This window comes from Physeter macrocephalus, chromosome 2, assembly GCF_002837175.3.
Source record: "Physeter macrocephalus isolate SW-GA chromosome 2, ASM283717v5, whole genome shotgun sequence".
Classification (NCBI taxonomy): Eukaryota; Metazoa; Chordata; class Mammalia; order Artiodactyla; family Physeteridae; genus Physeter; species Physeter macrocephalus.
The window spans coordinates 42,575,462-42,593,016 of NC_041215.1; the positions used below are offsets into that span (position 1 = coordinate 42,575,462).

The following is a 17,555-nucleotide window of genomic DNA, read 5'->3' on the forward strand; positions in this document are numbered from 1 at the left end:
TTCTGCCTATGTTTTCCTCTAAGAGTTTGATAGTGTTTGGCCTTACATTTAGGTCTTTAATCCATTTTGAGTTTATTTTTGTGTATGGTGTTAGGGAGTGTTCTAATTTCACACTTTTACATGTACCTGTCCAGTTTTCCCAGTACCACTTATTGAAGAGGCTGTCTTTTCTCCACTGTATATTCTTGCCTCCTTTATCAAAGATAAGGTGACCATATGTGCGTGGGTTTATTTCTCGGCTTTCTATCCTGTTCCATTGATATTTCTGTTTTTGTGCCGGTACCATACTGTCTTGATTACTGTAGCTTTGTAGCATAGTCTGAAGTCCGGGAGCCTCATTCCTCCAGCTCCATTTTTCTTTCTCAAGTTTGCTTTGGCTATTCGGGATCTTTTGTGTTTCCATACAAATTGTGAAATTTTTTGTTCTAGATCTGTTAAAAATGCCATTGTTAGTTTGATAGGGATTGCAATGAATCTGTAGACTGCTTTGTATAGTATAGTCACTTTCACAATGATGATTCTTCCAATCCAAGAACATGGTATATCTCTCCATCTATTTGTATCATCTTTAATTTCTTTCATCAGTGTCTTATAGTTTTTGCATACAGGTCTTTGGTCTCCTTAGGGAGGTTTATTCCTAGGTATTTTATTCTTTTTGTTGCAGTGGTAAATGGGAGTGTTTCCTTAATTTCTCTTTCAGATTTTTCATCATTAGTGTATAAGAATGCAAGAGATTTCTGTGCATTAATTTTGTATCCTGCTACTTTACCAAATTCATTGATTAACGCTAGTAGTTTTCTAGTAGCATCTTTAGGATTCTCTATGTATAGCATCACGTCATCTGCAAACAGGGACAGCTTTACTTCTTCTTTTCCGATTTGGATTCCTTTTATTTCTTTTTCTTCTCTGATTGCTGTGGCTAAAACTTCCAAAACTATGTTGAATAATAGTGTTGAGAGTGGGCAACCTTGTCTTGTTCTTGATCTTAGTGGAAATGGTTTCAGTTTTCACCATTGAGGGCAATGTTGGCTGTGGGTTTGTCATATATGGCCTTTATTGTGTTGAGGAAAGTTCCCTCTATGCCTACTTTCTGCAGCATTTTTATCATAAATGCATGTTGAATTTTGTTGAAAGCTTTTTCTGCATCATTTGAGAGGATCATATGGTTTTTCTCCTTCAATGTGTTAATGTGGTTTATCACATTGATCTGTGTATATTGAAGAATCCTTGCATTCCGGGGATAAGCCCCACTTAATTGTGGTGTATGATCCTTTTAATGTGCTTTTGGATTCTGTTTGCTAGTATTTTGTTGAGGATTTTTGCATCTATGTTCATCAGTGATATTGGCCTGTAGTTTTCTTTCTTTGTGACATCTTTGTCTGGTTTTGGTATCAGGGTGATGGTGGCCTCGTAGAATGAGTTTGGGAGTGTTCCTCCCTCTGCTATATTTTGGAAGAGTTTGAGAAGGATAGGTGTTAGCTCTTCTGTTAGTGTTTTATAGAATTCACCTGTGAAGCCTTCTGGTCCTGGGCTTTTTGTTGGAAGATTTTTAATCACAGTCTCAATTTCAGTGCTTGTGATTGGTCTGTTTCTGTTTTCTATTTCTTCCTTGTTCAGTCTTGGAAGGTTGTGCATTTCCAAGAATGTGTCTTTTTCTTCCAGGTTGTCCATTTTATTGGCATACAGTTGCTTGTAGTAATCTCTCATGATCCTTTGTATTTCTGCAGTGTCAGTTGTTACTTCTCCTTTTTCATTTCTAATTGTGTGGATTTGAGTCTTCTCCCTCTATTTCTTGATGAGTCTGGCTAATGTTTTATCAATTTTGTTTATGTTTTCAAAGAACCAGCTTTTAATTTTATTGATGTTTGCTCTTGTTTCCTTCATTTCTTTTTCATTTATTTATTATCTGATTGTTATGATTTCTTTCCTTCTGCTAACTTTAAGGTTTTTTTTGTTCTTCTTTCTCTAATTGCTTTAGGTGTAAGGTTAGGTTGTTTGAGGTGTTTCTTGTTCTTGAGGTAGGATTGTATTGCTGTAAACTTCCCTCTTAGAACTGCTTTTGCTGCATTCCATAGGTTTTGGGTCATTGTGTTTTCATTGTCATTTGTTCCTAGGTATTTTTTGATTTCCTCTTTGATTTCTTCAGTGATCTCTTGGTTATTTAGTAGTGTATTGTTTAGCCTCCATGTGTTTTTATTTTTTTACAGTTTTTTTCCTGTAATGGATATCTAGTCTCAGCATTGTGTTCAGAAAAGATACTTGATACAATTTCGATTTTCTTAAATTTACCCAAGGCTTGATTTGTGACCCAAGATATGATCTGTCCTGGAGAATGTTCCATTAGCACTTGAGAAGAAAGTGTATTCTGTTGTTTTTGGATGGAATGTCCTATAATTATAAATTAAGTCCATCTTGTTTAATGCATTATTTAAAGCTGTGTTTCCTTATTTATTTTCATTTTGGATGATCTCTCCATTGGTGAAAGTGGGGTGTTAAAGTCCCCTACTATGATTGTGTTACTTTCGATTTCCTCTTTTATGGCTGTTAGCATTTGCCTTATGTATTGGGGTGCTCGTATGTTGGGTGCATAAATATTTACAATTGTTATATCTTCTTATATTGATCCCTTGAGCATTATGTAGTGTCCTTCTTTGTCTTTTGTAATAATCTTTATTTTAAAGTCTGTTTTGTCTGATATGAGAATTGCTACTCCAGCTTTCTTTTGATTTCCATTTGCATGGAATATCTTTTTCCATCCCCTCACTTTCAGTCTGTATGTGTCCCTAGGTCTGAAGTGGGTCTCTTGTAGACTGCATATATACAGGTTCTGTTTTTGTATCCATTCAGCCAGTCTGCGTCTTTTGCTTGGAGCATTTAATCCATTTACGTTTAAGGTAGTTATCGATATGTATGTTCCTATTACCATTTTCTTAATTTTTTTGGGTTTTTTATTTTAGGTCTTTTCTTCTCTTGTGTTTCCTGCCTAGAGAAGTTCCTTTAACAATTGTTGTAAAGCTGGTTTGGTGGTGCTGAATTCTCTCAGCCTTTGCTTATCTCTATAGGTTTTAATTTCTCCCTCGAATCTGAAAGAGATTGTTGCTGGGTAGAGTAATCTTGGTTGTAGGTTTTTCTCTTTCATCACTTTAAATATGTCCTGCCACTCCCGCCACTCCCTTCTGGCTTGCAGAGTTTCTGCTGAAAGATCAGCTGTTTACCCTATGGGGATTCCCTTGTGTGTTATTTGTTGTTTTTCCCTTGCTGCTTTTAATATGTTTTCTGTGTATTTAATTTTTGATAGTTTGCTTAATATGTGTCTTGGCATGTTTTTCCTAGGTTTTATCCTGTATGGGACTCTCTGCGCTTCCTCGTATTGATTGACTTTTTCCTTTCCCATATTAGGGAAGTTTTCAACTATAATTTTTCCAAATATTTTCTCAGTCTCTTTCTTTTTTTATTCTTCTTTTGGGACCCCTGTAATTCGAATGTTGGTACATTTAATGTTGTCCCAGAGGTCTCTGAGACTCTCCTCAATTCTTTTCATCCTTTTTTTAAAATCTGCTGTGTGGTAGTTATTTCCACTATTTTATCTTCCAGGTCCCTTATCCATTCTTCTGCCTCATTTATTCTGCTATTGATTCTTTCTAGAGATTTTTCAATTTCATTTATTGTGTTGTTCATCATTGTTTGTTTGCTCTTTAGTTCTTTTAGGTCCTTGTTCAGCGTTTCTTGTATTTTCTCCGTTCTATTTCCAAGATTTTGGATCATCTTTACTATCATTACTCTTCTTTGTTTTTCAGGTAGACTGCCCATTTCCTCTTCCTTTGTGTGGCTGGTGGGTTTTTACCTTGCTCCTTCATCCACTGTGTGTTTCTCTGTTTTCTCAATTTGCTTACCTTACTGTGTTTGGGGTCTGCTTTTCCCAGGCTGCAGGTTCGTAGTTCCCGTTGTTTTTGGTGTCTGCCCCCAGTGGCTAAGGTTGCTTCAGTGGGTTTTGTAGGCTTCCTGGTGGAGGGGACTAGTGCCTGTGTTCTGGTGGATGAGTCTGGATCTTGTCTTTCTGGTGTGCAGGACAGCATCTGGTGGTGTGTTTTGGGGTGTCTCTGGCCTTATTATGATTTAGGCAGCCTCTCAGCTAATGGGTGGGGTTGTGTTCTTGTCTTGCTAGTTGTTTGGCACAGGGTTTCCAGCACTGTAGCTTTCTGGTTGTTGAGTGGAGCTGGATCTTAGCATTGAGATGGAGATCTCTGGGAGAGCTTTTGCCATTTGTTATTAATTGGAGCTGGGAGGTCTCTGGTGGACCAATGTCCTGAACTTGTCTCTCCCACCTCAGAGGCACAGGTCTGACACCCGGCTAGAGCACCAAGACCCTGTCAGCCACACGGCTCAGAAGAAAAGGGAGAAAAAAAATAAAAAGAAATAGTTATTAAAATAAAAAATAAAAAAAATTAAAAATAACAAAAAATTAAAAAGCAATTAAAGAAAGAAAAAAAAAGAAAGAAGAGAGCAACCAAACCAAAAAACAAATCCACCAATGATAACAAGCGCTAAAAACTATACTAAAAAAACAAAAACAAAAACGGACAGACAGAACCGTAGAACAAGTGGCAAAAGCAAAGTTATACAGGCAAAATCACACAAAGAAGCGTATATCTACACCCACAAAAAGACAAAAAGGAAAAAAGAATATATAAAATCTATACTAAAAAAAAGAGAGAGCAAGCAAGAGGAGATGGATATCTGTGGCTCCAGAGCACAGGCTCAGTAGTTGTGGTGCCTGGACTTTGTTGCTCTGCAGCATGTGGTATCTTCCCAGACGGGGGCTCAAACCCGTCTCCCCTGCGTTGGCAGGCAGATTCTTAACTGCTGCACTACCAGGGAAGTCCCTTTCTCATGTTCTTATTGGCCATTTGTATATCTTCTTTAGAGAAATATCTATTCAGATCCTTTGCCCATTTTTTTTCTAAAGTAGATTTATTTATTTATTTTTACTTTTTTGGCTGCACTGGGCAGCATGTGGGATCTTAGTTCCTGACCACGGATCGAACCCACGCTCCCGGCAGTGGAAGCTTGGAGTCTTAAGCACTGGACCACCAGGAAAGTCCCTGCCCATTTTTAAATTGGATTATTTGTCTTTTTATTATTCATTTGTAAATGTTCTTTGTATATTTTGGATACAAGTCCCTTATGAGATACATAATTCACACATTTTTTCCCATTTGCCATGTTGTAGCATGTATTGTGGGTTGTCTTTTCACTTTCTTGATGGTGTCTATAGTTCTTGCTCTTCCATTTAGGTCTGTGATCCATTTTGAGTTAATTTTCATGCCTAGTGTAAGGATAAAGGTTCCAAATTCTTTTTTTTGCATGCGGATATTCAGTTGTCCCAACATAGATGGCTTTTTAATATTTGTATTTCAATACTGCAAACGTTCAAAAGGATTTCCTTCATCAGTGCATGAAAACTTTCATTTTTAACTTTATACCAAGGTTTTGTTTATCCTGGTTGCACATTAGAATCACTTGGGGAGCTTTTGAAAAATTCTAGCGTTTAGACGCAACCTCAGAGATTCTGACTTAATTAGTCTGTTGTGGAGCCTAGTTATCAGTATGTTTTTTAAAGCCTTGTAGTTGATTATGAAGTCTAATTAGGGTGAGAACCACAGCTCTATGCTCCTCAAAAAAAGAAATGGAAAAAAACCACTAGGTTTTATGCTTCACTATATTTTTTTCCTCTTCAATAATGTGTTGCTTTTGTCAGTAGAAGAAAAAATTTTTTTTTTTTTTTTGCGTTACGTGGGCCTCTCACTGTTGTGGCCTCTCCCGTTGCGGAGCACAGGCTCCGGACGCGCAGGCTCAGCGGCCATGGCTTATGGGCCTAGCCGCTCCGTGGCATGTGGGATCTTCCCGGACCGGGGCATGAACCCGTGTGCCCTGCATCGGCAGGCAGACGCTCAACCACTGCGCCACCAGGGAAGCTCGAAGAAAAATTTTTTTAATAATTTGTTAAACAGTAATTTAAACAGAGTTTTAGTTTTAGTTTTAAAATGAAAGATTGTATTTTTAATGGTAGGTTATGTTGTGAAATTTGATTCTGATAACCAGTAAATCTTAAAGATGGCTTATGTTTAGGTGTTACAGAAAATCTCTTAATCCAGGAAGGCAGTGAGTTTATCCACCTGTGTTTGATTTATACCATGAGGAAATTAACTTCACAAGGAACTCAACATGAGGACTGTGATGTACATATGTCAGTTCAAGTCAGAGAATACCTTTAGGGACTGGGTTGTGTGGTATTTCAGGTTGTTAGACTAGACCTCAGTCTATGTATTCTGTGTACTTACTGAAATATTTCCAGTATACTTGGAAAATATGGGTTTCTTTGTGAATACTGTTAAAGGTAATTCCTAAGATACTTATTAAGCAGGTAGGCACGGTTAAGTTCTGGGATGCAAAGAATAGACTGTAGTCTTTGCTCTTTACAGTCTAATGGAGAAATAGATATGTAAGTAAGTGACTTGAATAAGAAGCCATTCAAATGATTTGAACAAGACATTGAGGATCATTGCCTTTCATGGAGATAAAGCAGATTTTCTACAGGAAATAACATTTAGGATGAGTTTTGAAGAATGAATATGTGAAAGGTATGCTAAGGAAGTAGAGAAGAGCAGGATAAATAGTCTGTGCCCAGATGTCAAAGATAAAGCACACCTCTGAGGAAATAAAAGTTGTTAGGATCATAACACAGGGTAGGTGGAAGGTAACCATGGGAGATAAACCAGCAAAGGGGTGGGGCCAAGACTGGTTGGTTTGTGTTTCTACCAGTCCAAGAAGTGCCTTTGGTTTTTAAGTAAAAATAAAAGACACATTCTTCATTTTCACCAAGAACTTTATTGAACAGCGTATTCACCCTTTTGTTCCACTACCTTCTGCCATTTTTCAGGCAACTTCATAATTCCATCTTCCCCAAACTTTTTACCTTTTTAAGCAAAGAACTGTTCCAGGTACCTTTTACAGTCTTCCAGGGAATTGAAATTTTTTCCATTAAGAGAATTTTATAAAGACCAAAATAAATGGAAATCCAGAGGTGCAACGTCTGGTGAATACAGTGGATGAATCAGAACCAGCCAAGCTGTTAACAGTTTTTGCCTGGTCATCAGAGAAACATGCGGTCTTGTGTCATCCTGATGGAAGGTTATGCGTTTTCTCTTGACTCATTCTGGATGCTCTTTGTTGAGTGCTGCTTTCAGTTGGTCTAACTGGGAGCAATGCTTGTTGGAATTAATCGTTTGGTTTTCTAGAAGGAGGTCATAATAAAGGACTCCCTTCTAATCCCACCATATACACAACATCACCTTCTTTGGATGAACTCGGGCCTTTGGTGTGGTTGTTGGTGGTTCATTTCACTTTCCCCACAATCTCTTCCGTTCCACATTATTGTACAGTATCCACTTTTCATCGCCTGTCACAATTTATTTTAAAAGTGGAACATTTTTGTTAAATTTAAGTAGAGAATTGAATACGGAAATGCAGTCAAGAAGTTTTTTTTCACTTAACTTATGTGGAACCCAAACATCAAAGCGATTCACATAACCAAGCTGGTGCAAATGATTTTCAGTGCTTGATTTGGATATTTTGAGTATGTCGGCTGTCTCCTGCACTGTATAACGTTGATTGTTCTCAGTTAATGTCTTGATTTGATCACTGTCAACTTCAACTGGTCTACCTGAACATGGAGCATCGTCCAGCAAGAAATCTCCAGCACAAATCTTCATAAACCACTTTTGACACATTCGATCAGTCATAGCGCCTTCTCCATACACTGCACAAATCTTTTTTTTGCATTTCAGTTGCGTTTTACCTTTCTTGAAATAATAAAGCATAATATGCGGAAAATACTGCTTTTTTCCTTCCATCTTCAATATTAAAATGGGTACACAAAAATTCACCAGTTTTGATAAGTCTTTTCTTAAGTGCATGCTGATATGACAGCTGTCACATACAGTCTAACAAAATTGTTTCAAATGAAGTTAAAGACAACTAAGTGCTACTAGAGCCATCTTACAGAAAAAACCGAATGAACCTTTTGCCCAACCCAGTAATGCCACACTTAGAGGTGCTTGTGCTGAGCCATTTTTGTATTATGACTTCTAATTATATTACATGTTTATATCCCTTTTTAATGTTTTTGTTTTATATATCATATGCATAATATATTGCTACAGTAATGCTTAATTTGTTAATAAAAATATACATATATGGAGATGGATACTCAAAATCTTTTACTGATAGAATATATGATTAAACATCTCTGGAAGCCACTTATAGGTTATGGAAATCCACTAAAGTATTTTAAACAGAAGAACAATATCAGATTTATATTTTAGGAAGGTAACCATGTGGAAGAAAGATTGTAGGGTAGGGATACGGAGACCAGTAGAAAGCTATTAAAATAGTCTGGGCCTGACATTGTGAAGGGCTCAACTAAGAGAGTGACCTTTATCTTGCTGAGGTCTTTGGCCCTCCAAAGTTCTGGCTGAGAATATTTCTTAATTACCTAAAATTTATTAAGTTCAAAGATGAGTGGAAAGGATTGTTGGGTCCATATGATGATGTTTAGTGCATGTTGTTCTTACATAATTGCCATTAACTTTTCTCTTGGAAAAAGAGCATCTTCCTCTCTCTACCTACCGCATATTCCTCAGAAGTTTAATATTCCCCCATATCTCCTTATCTTTTTTTAAAGAGGTGTTCTGTTGATGTTTTTTCTTTGTTGGGTTATAGTTTACGCACAGTAAAATGGACAAAATTCAGATTTACAGTTTATTTTGATAAATGTATGTACCCATGTTACAACTACCATCTAAAGTAAAAAAACAATTTTCATCATCCCAGAAAGATTCCTTGTTTTTCTTTCTATCCCGTAAGTAACCATAGTTCTTATTTCTTTCACTATATATTAATTCTACCCGTTCTTGAGTTTCATATAAGTGGAATCATACACTGTGCATTCGTGTCTGACTTTTTGCTCAGCATAATATTTTAAGAATTCATCCATGTTACACATATCATTTTTTGTATCGTATGACTACCACAGTGTGTTTATCCTTTCTCCTATTGATAAATATTTAAATTGTTTCCATTTTTTTCTTACTATTAATAATAAAGCTGCTATGCACAATTTGGTGAACATATGCTTTGATTTTTCTTGATTATATTCTCAGGAGCAGAATTGCTAGGTCTTGTGTTCAGTTTTATTAGAAACTGCCAAACTTTTCTAAAGTACAAGGTTGTACCATTGTATACTCTTAGCAGTATGTGAGATTTCAAGTTGCTCTACATTCTGACAGTTGGCATTGTCAGATTTTTATTTTTAGTCATCTTACTGGGTGTGAAGTGGTATCTCATTGTGGTTTTAATTTGCATTTTGCTGTTGACTACTGATATTCAGTAGTATCTGGTGATTCATCACAGTTGACTCTTTATTAGTCATTCATACCTTCTTTTGCTAAGTGTCTGTTCAAGTATTTTGCTCATTAAAATATTGGATTGTTTCGTTTTAAAAATTATTCTCGTACATCCTGGTTGTGAGTCTTTTGTCAGATATATGTAATCCATGGCTTTCCTAGTCATTTTCTTAATTGTGTCTTTTGATGAGCATGTTTATTTCAGTGAAGTTCATTTTCTCAGTTTTTGATTTTATTGTTAGTGACTTTTGTGTCTTGTCAAAGGAATTTTTGCCTATTTTAAGGTTGTGAGTATATTCTGTGTTCTCTTGCATATGAATATCCAGTTATTTCAGAACCATTTGTTGAAAAGACCATCCTTTCCCTACTGAATTGTAGTGGCTTCTCTGTTGTAAAATGAAGTGTTAGTGTGAATATATTTCTGGACTATCTGTTATGTTTCATTGATCTATTTGTCCTTATGCCAGTACTGTACTGTCTTAATTGCTATAGCAAAGTAAATCTTAAAATCAGGTAGTATACTTTTCATCAAAAATTATTTTAGCTATTCTAGGGTCTTTGGATTTTCATGTTAGTTTTAGAATCAGCTTGGCAGTTTTTACAAAATGCCTGCTGGGATTTTGATTAGGATTGTGTTGAAGTTATAGGTCAATTTGGGAGAATCGACATCTTAATGGTGTTGTGTTTTCCAGTCCATGTACATGAAATATCTCTGTTTAGGTCTTTAATATCTTTTAGTAATGCTTTGAGGTATTTTTAGGTAGAGTTCTTGCTCATTTTTCATTAAGTCTTTTCCCTAGATATTTGATTTTTTTTTGATGTTATAAGAGTGGTATTTAAAAAAAAATTAATTTCCCAAGCGTTTGCTCGGTATATGTATATAAAAATGCACATGATTTTTGTACTGACCTTGAATTCCACAACTTCATAAACTCAGTATTAATACTTTGTAGATTCCTTTGGATATATTATGTACATAATCATGCCATCTGTGAATGCAGACAGCTTTCTTTCTAGTCTGTGTGCTTAATTCTTTTTATTGTCTAATTAGGGCCATCAGAAGTTATTTTTGATGAATTACTAGGTTAATTCTGAACTAGAGTTATCCTTTCTGGTTCTAGTAGTAAATATACACCATACTGGAGTTTGGTGTCAAGTGACTGTATCATAATGGAATTGAAGGAGGGAGGTTGGAGTGTTGTTTTTCAGTTAAGCTAAATTATCTTAGAAAGTTTGTTTTGGATACAGAACCTGGATGCCCTCTATATTGAATACAACCAAATCCACTTTGATATAGGTGTTCAGTAAGGTTGACAGTTGTACCTAGAATGCAGGATTAGGGTCAGATCATGTTTCTTTGTATCATTTTAAGGGAATATTTCATAATGCCATTTGCAGCAACATGGATGGGCCTAGAGATTATCATACTAAGTGAAGTAAGTCAGAAAGAAAAAGACAGATACCATATGGTATCACTTATATGTGGAATCTAAAATATGACACAAATGAACTTACCTGTGAAACAGAAACATACTCAGACATATAGAGAACAGACTTGTGGTTGCCAAGGGGGAGGGGAGGACTGGGAGTTTGGGACTAGCAGATGTGTAAACTGTTATATATAGAATGGGTAAACAGCAAGGTTCTATTGTATAGCATAGGGAACTATATTCAATATTCTGTAATAAACCATAATGGAAAAGAATATGAAAAAGAATATGTATTGTATAACTGAATCACTTTGCTGTACATCAGAAACTAGCACAACATTGTAAATTGACTATATTTCAATTAAAAATATGGCAAAAAATAATTTCAGCTTTTCTGCAAGCTTGAAAAGGGGACTTATCTCTCATTTTCCGGACTTCTCCCCCCTACCTTAGTTTTAGCTTTCACTGCTTTATTGTGGGCATTCTTCCTAGCAAACCAAGCTCTTACGTATATCATTTATTACTTATTGCAGTTTGAGACTTTTGGTACAGGCCATATATATCGTAACACAGGTTAACCTCACTTTAAAGAAACCCAATGTATAAAAATCATAGTTTTTGATATGTATCATACATGGTGATTATTCTCCTAATAAAAAGATTCAGAATTATAAATACCTTGCCAGGAATACATACAGCTTAGGTACAGTCTGAAAAACACTTTAAAAAAATTCAGTAACGCAGAGAATCATTCCTTACATTTTTCCTATCTAGTTTGGGGCTATCTGTATTTGGAAGTTGCTGAGTTGGTATTTCTGCCTTGTAGTGGTGGTGCTGTGCTGTAATGACTATCTGTAATATCTCACCAGTGGAAAGAATAGCTATGGGAGACGAGAGGACCTGTGGCAAAAATCCTTTTTTATGGTTATGTTGTGTAAGTAAGAGGGCTGTTTGGAACTTTTAATTAAAATATTTTCCAATGAAGAGGTTGCTGTTTAATTGAAAATATTTGAATGCCAAAGCTTGATAAAGAAGCTTGCAGAACCTGTTAAGCAAATAAGTACTACAGATGTCATGTGACTTAAATTGATTGTACAAATTTGCTTTTTTTTTCTGAAGCAATTTCTGATATCCAGTAATTCTGTGTACCACATAGTGGTGTTATTAGATTTGAGATCTTTATAATAAAAATATATTTTATTGTCATGTATTTTTTTCTAATTTTTAAAATTTATGAAATTTAACTATTTTCAGTTAAAAGCTACTCACAGATTCTGCTGTTGGTAGAGAAGGTGTTGGGGTTTTTTTGGTGTGTGAAGAGGCATGGGATTTACTGTATATTCATGATTTTATATAGAGACTCATCTTAACAAAAATTACTTGAAAATTACAATTTTGTAAGTCACTTGATAGTTAATATTCTAGGGGAATTTTCTTCTAAAGGAACACTGTGATAAGTAGCTTATAAAATAATTTCCTCTTTGTTTATTCACTTACATATTTTTCCTTTTCCTTTTATTATGGGGAGGGTAAATATAGGATCGAACTTTTAGATTAATGGGCAGAAAAAGGGAAAAAAGATCTGTGGTTAATAAGCCTAACTATTGAATACCATAAGGTAGATGTTTTTCCTTTTTTTTTTTTTTTTTTTGTTAAATACAGGGTATATTTACTTCTGGCACATGGGAAGAGAAATCAGATGAGATTTCCTTTGCTGATTTCAAGTTCTCAATCACTCATCATTATCTTGTACAAGAATCCCCTGATAAAGAGGGAAAGGATGAAGTATTAGAAGGTAAGTTTGTACTACATATTTTTAAACTCCTGTAAGAGTGATTATAATTTTGAATTATGAATTTAGTTCTCTTAATTAAGTAGTATCCTCTGGAGATATTTTACGTTTGCAGAGTTGTTTCACCACATCTGAAATAGAGTATGATCTTTGCAGAGGAAAAATTGCAGCATCATTTATTTTAAAATTAATTAAATCAGCACATATTTATTGAGTGCCTGAGATGTGCTCGGTACTCCGCTAATCCCAACTGAAAAAAATTTACATTCCAGTAGGAGAGATAAGGTCTATTAGTAAGTAACAATAATAAGAGGTAAAAAGTGCTAAGTGCCATCCCAAAGCACAAAGTCTTACTGGAGTTTAGAATAGGAAAGATCACTTTTAGTCCAGAGAGATCAGAGAAGATGTTATAGAGAATTAAGTAACTAAGCTGGGCTTTGAAGAATTAAAAAAAAGTTATTGATTAGTGAGTGTCATGTTTTGGATATACCCCAGACTTCAGAGTCAGATCAAGTGGATTAAAATTCTGGTGTTTCTACTTACTAGTTACTTGACCTTTCTAAGTTTGACTGATCTCATTTGTAAAATGGAGTAATACTATCTGGAGGGTTAATGGGAGGATTTAATAAAATACTGTACGTAAGTACCTATCTCATGATTACTAATGTTACCAGGCCCTTGTATAAACATTGCAATTAGTATTCAAGTTAGCAAACATCATTTGCAACTTAATAAAGAATTTTAAGAGTTTGTTTCTTCCCCAAAAAGGCATATATTTTATTTGCTAGGTATAATTTACAAACTTGCAAATGCAACTTGATTTTATGTTATCAATCATTTTAAGAGAAAGATCCATTTTAAGAGAGTTGTTTTTTAATATAATGATCTCATAATGTATTGCTGACTTGAAATGCTGTAACTTCTAATTCTGAATTAATATTTTAATTTTATTAAATTTTGTATTGCCTATTTTTTTTTTCTAAAAAGTACCTTTTTCAGTACCTGGCCTGTGTTAGCTACTCAGTAAATAGTGCTTACAGTTGTTAATAGGTCACATCATCCAAAGTCTTTGTTTTGTAATACGCTAGTGTAAAACAGTGAGTGAGCAAGGTATTAAAATATGAATTTTGAATCTTTTGGTCAAATACTCTTCTTCATTCACTCATAAAATAAATATGCAGAATGTGTGTTAAAGTTTTTCTGGTCAAAACAGATTATCATTTCTAAGTGTAGGCCTGAAATATTTGTGCCTTTTCTTGTATAGGAATAAAATTATATTACCTTTTCTGTTGTATATATTATTTTCACAAACAAAACAGTTAGATAGTATCTGCATTTAGATTCATAAACTAGGACAGATAATTTGACCATGTATATACATATTTAATATAGTTATACAGCAAAATAAAATAATTAAACCAGAACATGAATAGATATACTTTAGGAATAAGGGGAAGAGGGAAATATATGCAACTGGTGGGAAGTCTGATAATAGCCCAGAGATTTCCGGGTACAACATTCTGCTGATTAATGAAGGAACCTGTTCAAGGTAGAGAAATCTTAAGTGCTGTTAATTTGAAGAAAGATCATATATCAAGGAAAAGCTGTTGCAAGTAAGGAGGCTTAGAATCAGTGTTTCTGAGATGAATAGATGAAGGAGACTGTGGTATGATGAGAGAAGGTGAATGGATTTAAGGTAGTTAAGGCATTATTGCTGCATATGTGTATGTATTGGGCAGTTTTAATTTGGTCGTGATTGAAGCTGTAACTAATGGTAGAAGTTACAAGCAAACCATCAGCTCAGTTAATTTGGAGATACATGTTTAAAACTATTATCAGAGGTCAGAAGATTTGAACACCGGTCTTTATTTATTGGAGTTGCTTATTGCTTTAATTAGAGCATCAAGTCATTAGTGTTCTCCTATTCTTTTTTCAAATTAACAAAATACAAATTTGCTCAGCAAGTATAGCTATACAGCAAAAGGAAATTGTTTTTTTTTTTTGGTTGCACAGCGTGGCATGCGGGATCTTCCCCGACCAGGGATCGAACCTGTGCCCCCAACAGTGGAAGTGTGGAGTCCTAACCACTGGACCTCCAGGGAGGTTCCAGGAAATATTTTTATAAACATTATTCTTTATGCTTTGAATTTATTATGCATTTACGAGTGTAAGTAATGATCATTGATGTTAGTATCTTATTATGGATAGTAATGCAAGTACTTACAGATATATGGGTTATAAAGGAGAAGCTGTGTAGTGATTTTACAAGAATATTTAAGATGGCCAGGGGTGAGCAAAGGCTAGCCATGGGAGTTGGTATAGAGTTGACAGACTTCTAAGTATAATTTTGAAGAAAAGTAAAAGACAAGGGCAGGCCAAGAAGAACAAATAAAACAAGGTTTTCTAGTAAGGAATGAGAAATTGTTTGAATCATGATTTAGAAGAATGGAAAATATTATAAACATGGGAATGATATATATCAATATATATTTTTTTATGGACTGGCTTTTTTTTTTTTTTTTTAAGAAATGGGAGAGAGCAAGAGAGACACTGGTCTTCCTCCAGAGCTTAGAGTTAGCCTTAGATTTAAATCGTTAAGCAGTCACAAAGACTAGCAAGACATGTCATAGAATGATTTCATTAAATCATATGATAAAATTCTGCCTTAGAATGAACATACTCACTTTTTAATTATCAAATATTTCTGTAGATCTTATTCCACAATCTATGCAAGATTTGCTGTGTATGAATAATGACTTTCCTCCCAGAGCACATTGCCTGGTAAGATGGTAAGTATACATTTTACTCAGATAACTTTTAGTATGTATGTCAGGAAGGCCCCATGACTGACTCCAGGTTTGATGATTTGCTAGGAGCTCGCACTGGGCTCAGCGTGTAGTTGCTCTTATTGATAGGATTTCTTACAGTGACAGCATGCAAAGCAAAATCAGCAAAGGGAAAAGGTGCCTTAGGCAAAGTTTGGAGGAAGTGCAAGTGTTTAAGAGTCCTTTCCTAATGGAGTCACAGAGGACATATTCAATTCCTTTAGCAACGAGTTGTGACAACACATATGAAACATTTTCTACCAGAGAAGCTTGTTAAAGCCTCAGCTCTCAGGTTTTTAAGTAGGGGCTGGTCACGTAGGCACCTTCTGACTGTTACATAACAAAATTTCAGACTCCTAAAAGGAAAGCAGGTATTCAGCATAAACCACTTTGTACAAACAGTTTAGGCACAATAACTCTTATCAGTTAGGGAAAATGGTGAGACCCCTCCACAAACCCAGGTTCCCAGGTACCCGCCAACGGGCAGCCTTACAAGTAGGCCTTTCTGAGGATAGCAGTCATAGTCCTGCTGTTAAATCCTTTCTGAACAGTATGTGTCATAATCTAGGTTGTAGCTAACTATAATTCTGATGACTAGCATAGAACGCTTAAATATCATAGGAAACTTCATATATATTGCTGAACATTGAATTGACATAAAATGTTGATCTCAAACAGTTATGTGATGACATCAAAGCTCTCTTACATCTTTTAATCTTTCCTAAAGGTCGTTTAATCTTTTTTCAATTAGTCTCAGCATCTCTTTATTTTGGAGAGGTTGGTGTTAAAACATACTACCATCAAAATGGCCCAAGTATGAGTATATGGTCAAGGAAGGAGACCTAGTTGAAGGAAATTTATATAGTGGTTTTAAATTATTCTGTTGGTGTGAGTTGGTCTTTTGATTTTTTTTATTAAAGAATTTCTAAGGAAGGGGAAAATGATAGTATCTGTGTTTCTTTTTTCTTCATTCCATTGTGATTATTATATCAAGTAGATTATGTAGCACTAAAAAGAAGAATACTATTTGCAAGTGCTGTAAACTGGTTAATGTTTCATAAATAGTCCTGTTATTTTAATGTGATCTTTGAAAAACTGTGAACTTAACTACAAAAGGAATTTAATGAATAAATTACCCATTTAATTTAATCCATCTAGATTCTTTTATCTTTTACAATGTGAATACATATATTTAACATGACAAAATATGTCAGAAGGCAGCTTGTATCATAGAGCATGCATTTATGTGCATTCATTCATTCAGCATAATTGACCATCTACTGTTTGGTCAGACACTGAATTAGACAAACTAATGTTTAATTTCTAGCTCAAGTACTTATTATCTCAGCAACTTTGGGCAAGTTATTTAATTTCTCTGATTTGGTTTCTGCATTGGTAAAGTAAGAATAATAAATAATATGTACCTTTGAGAGTAATTGTGAGGATTTATGAGATAATAACACAGTACATATATCAAAATCTCACTGCTGTTATATAATTTCTGTTCAGCTTTTTAATATATATTTCAAAAAAGTGTATTTGACACGTAGTCCATAGTTAAATATTCATTGAATAAATACATGAAACCTTTCTATGTATGAAATTAATAAATCACTTGTTAGTGATTTCTTTATTGACGAAAGTCACTTGTTAGTAGTTTTTTGAAAAATATATTTATTTTATTTATTTATTTTTGGCTGCATTGCATCTTCGTTGCGGCACGTGGCCTTTCTCTAGTTGCGGTGAGCGGGAGATACTCTTTATTGCAGTGCACAGGCTTCTAATTGTGGTGGCCTCTCTTGTTGTGGAGCACGGGCTCTAGGTGCGTGGGCTCAGTAGTTGTGGCTTGCGGGCTCTAGAGCACAGACTCGGTAGTTGTGGCGCACGGGCTTAGTTGCTCCGCAGCATGTGGGATCTTCCTAGACCAGGGCTTGAACCTGTGTCCGCTGCATTGGCAGGTGGATTCTTTTTTTTTTTTTTAATAAATTTATTTATTTATTTATTTATTTTTGGCTGTGTTGGGTCTGTTTCTGTGCGAGGGCTT

General features: G+C 35.1%; 1 protein-coding gene across 3 annotated transcripts in view; it reads left to right on the forward strand.

The window, feature by feature from the left end:
• Nucleotides 1–17,555, forward strand: part of RAB3GAP1 (RAB3 GTPase activating protein catalytic subunit 1) — a 126,498-nt gene that overhangs the window by 23,207 nt on the left and 85,736 nt on the right. For all 3 annotated transcript variants that reach the window (XM_024122184.3, XM_024122185.3, XM_028477389.2), the window contains exons 4-5: nt 12,557–12,689; nt 15,397–15,475. In XM_024122184.3, the coding sequence (XP_023977952.1) occupies nt 12,557–12,689; nt 15,397–15,475 (212 nt within the window). The remainder of the gene's footprint in view (nt 1–12,556; nt 12,690–15,396; nt 15,476–17,555) is intronic.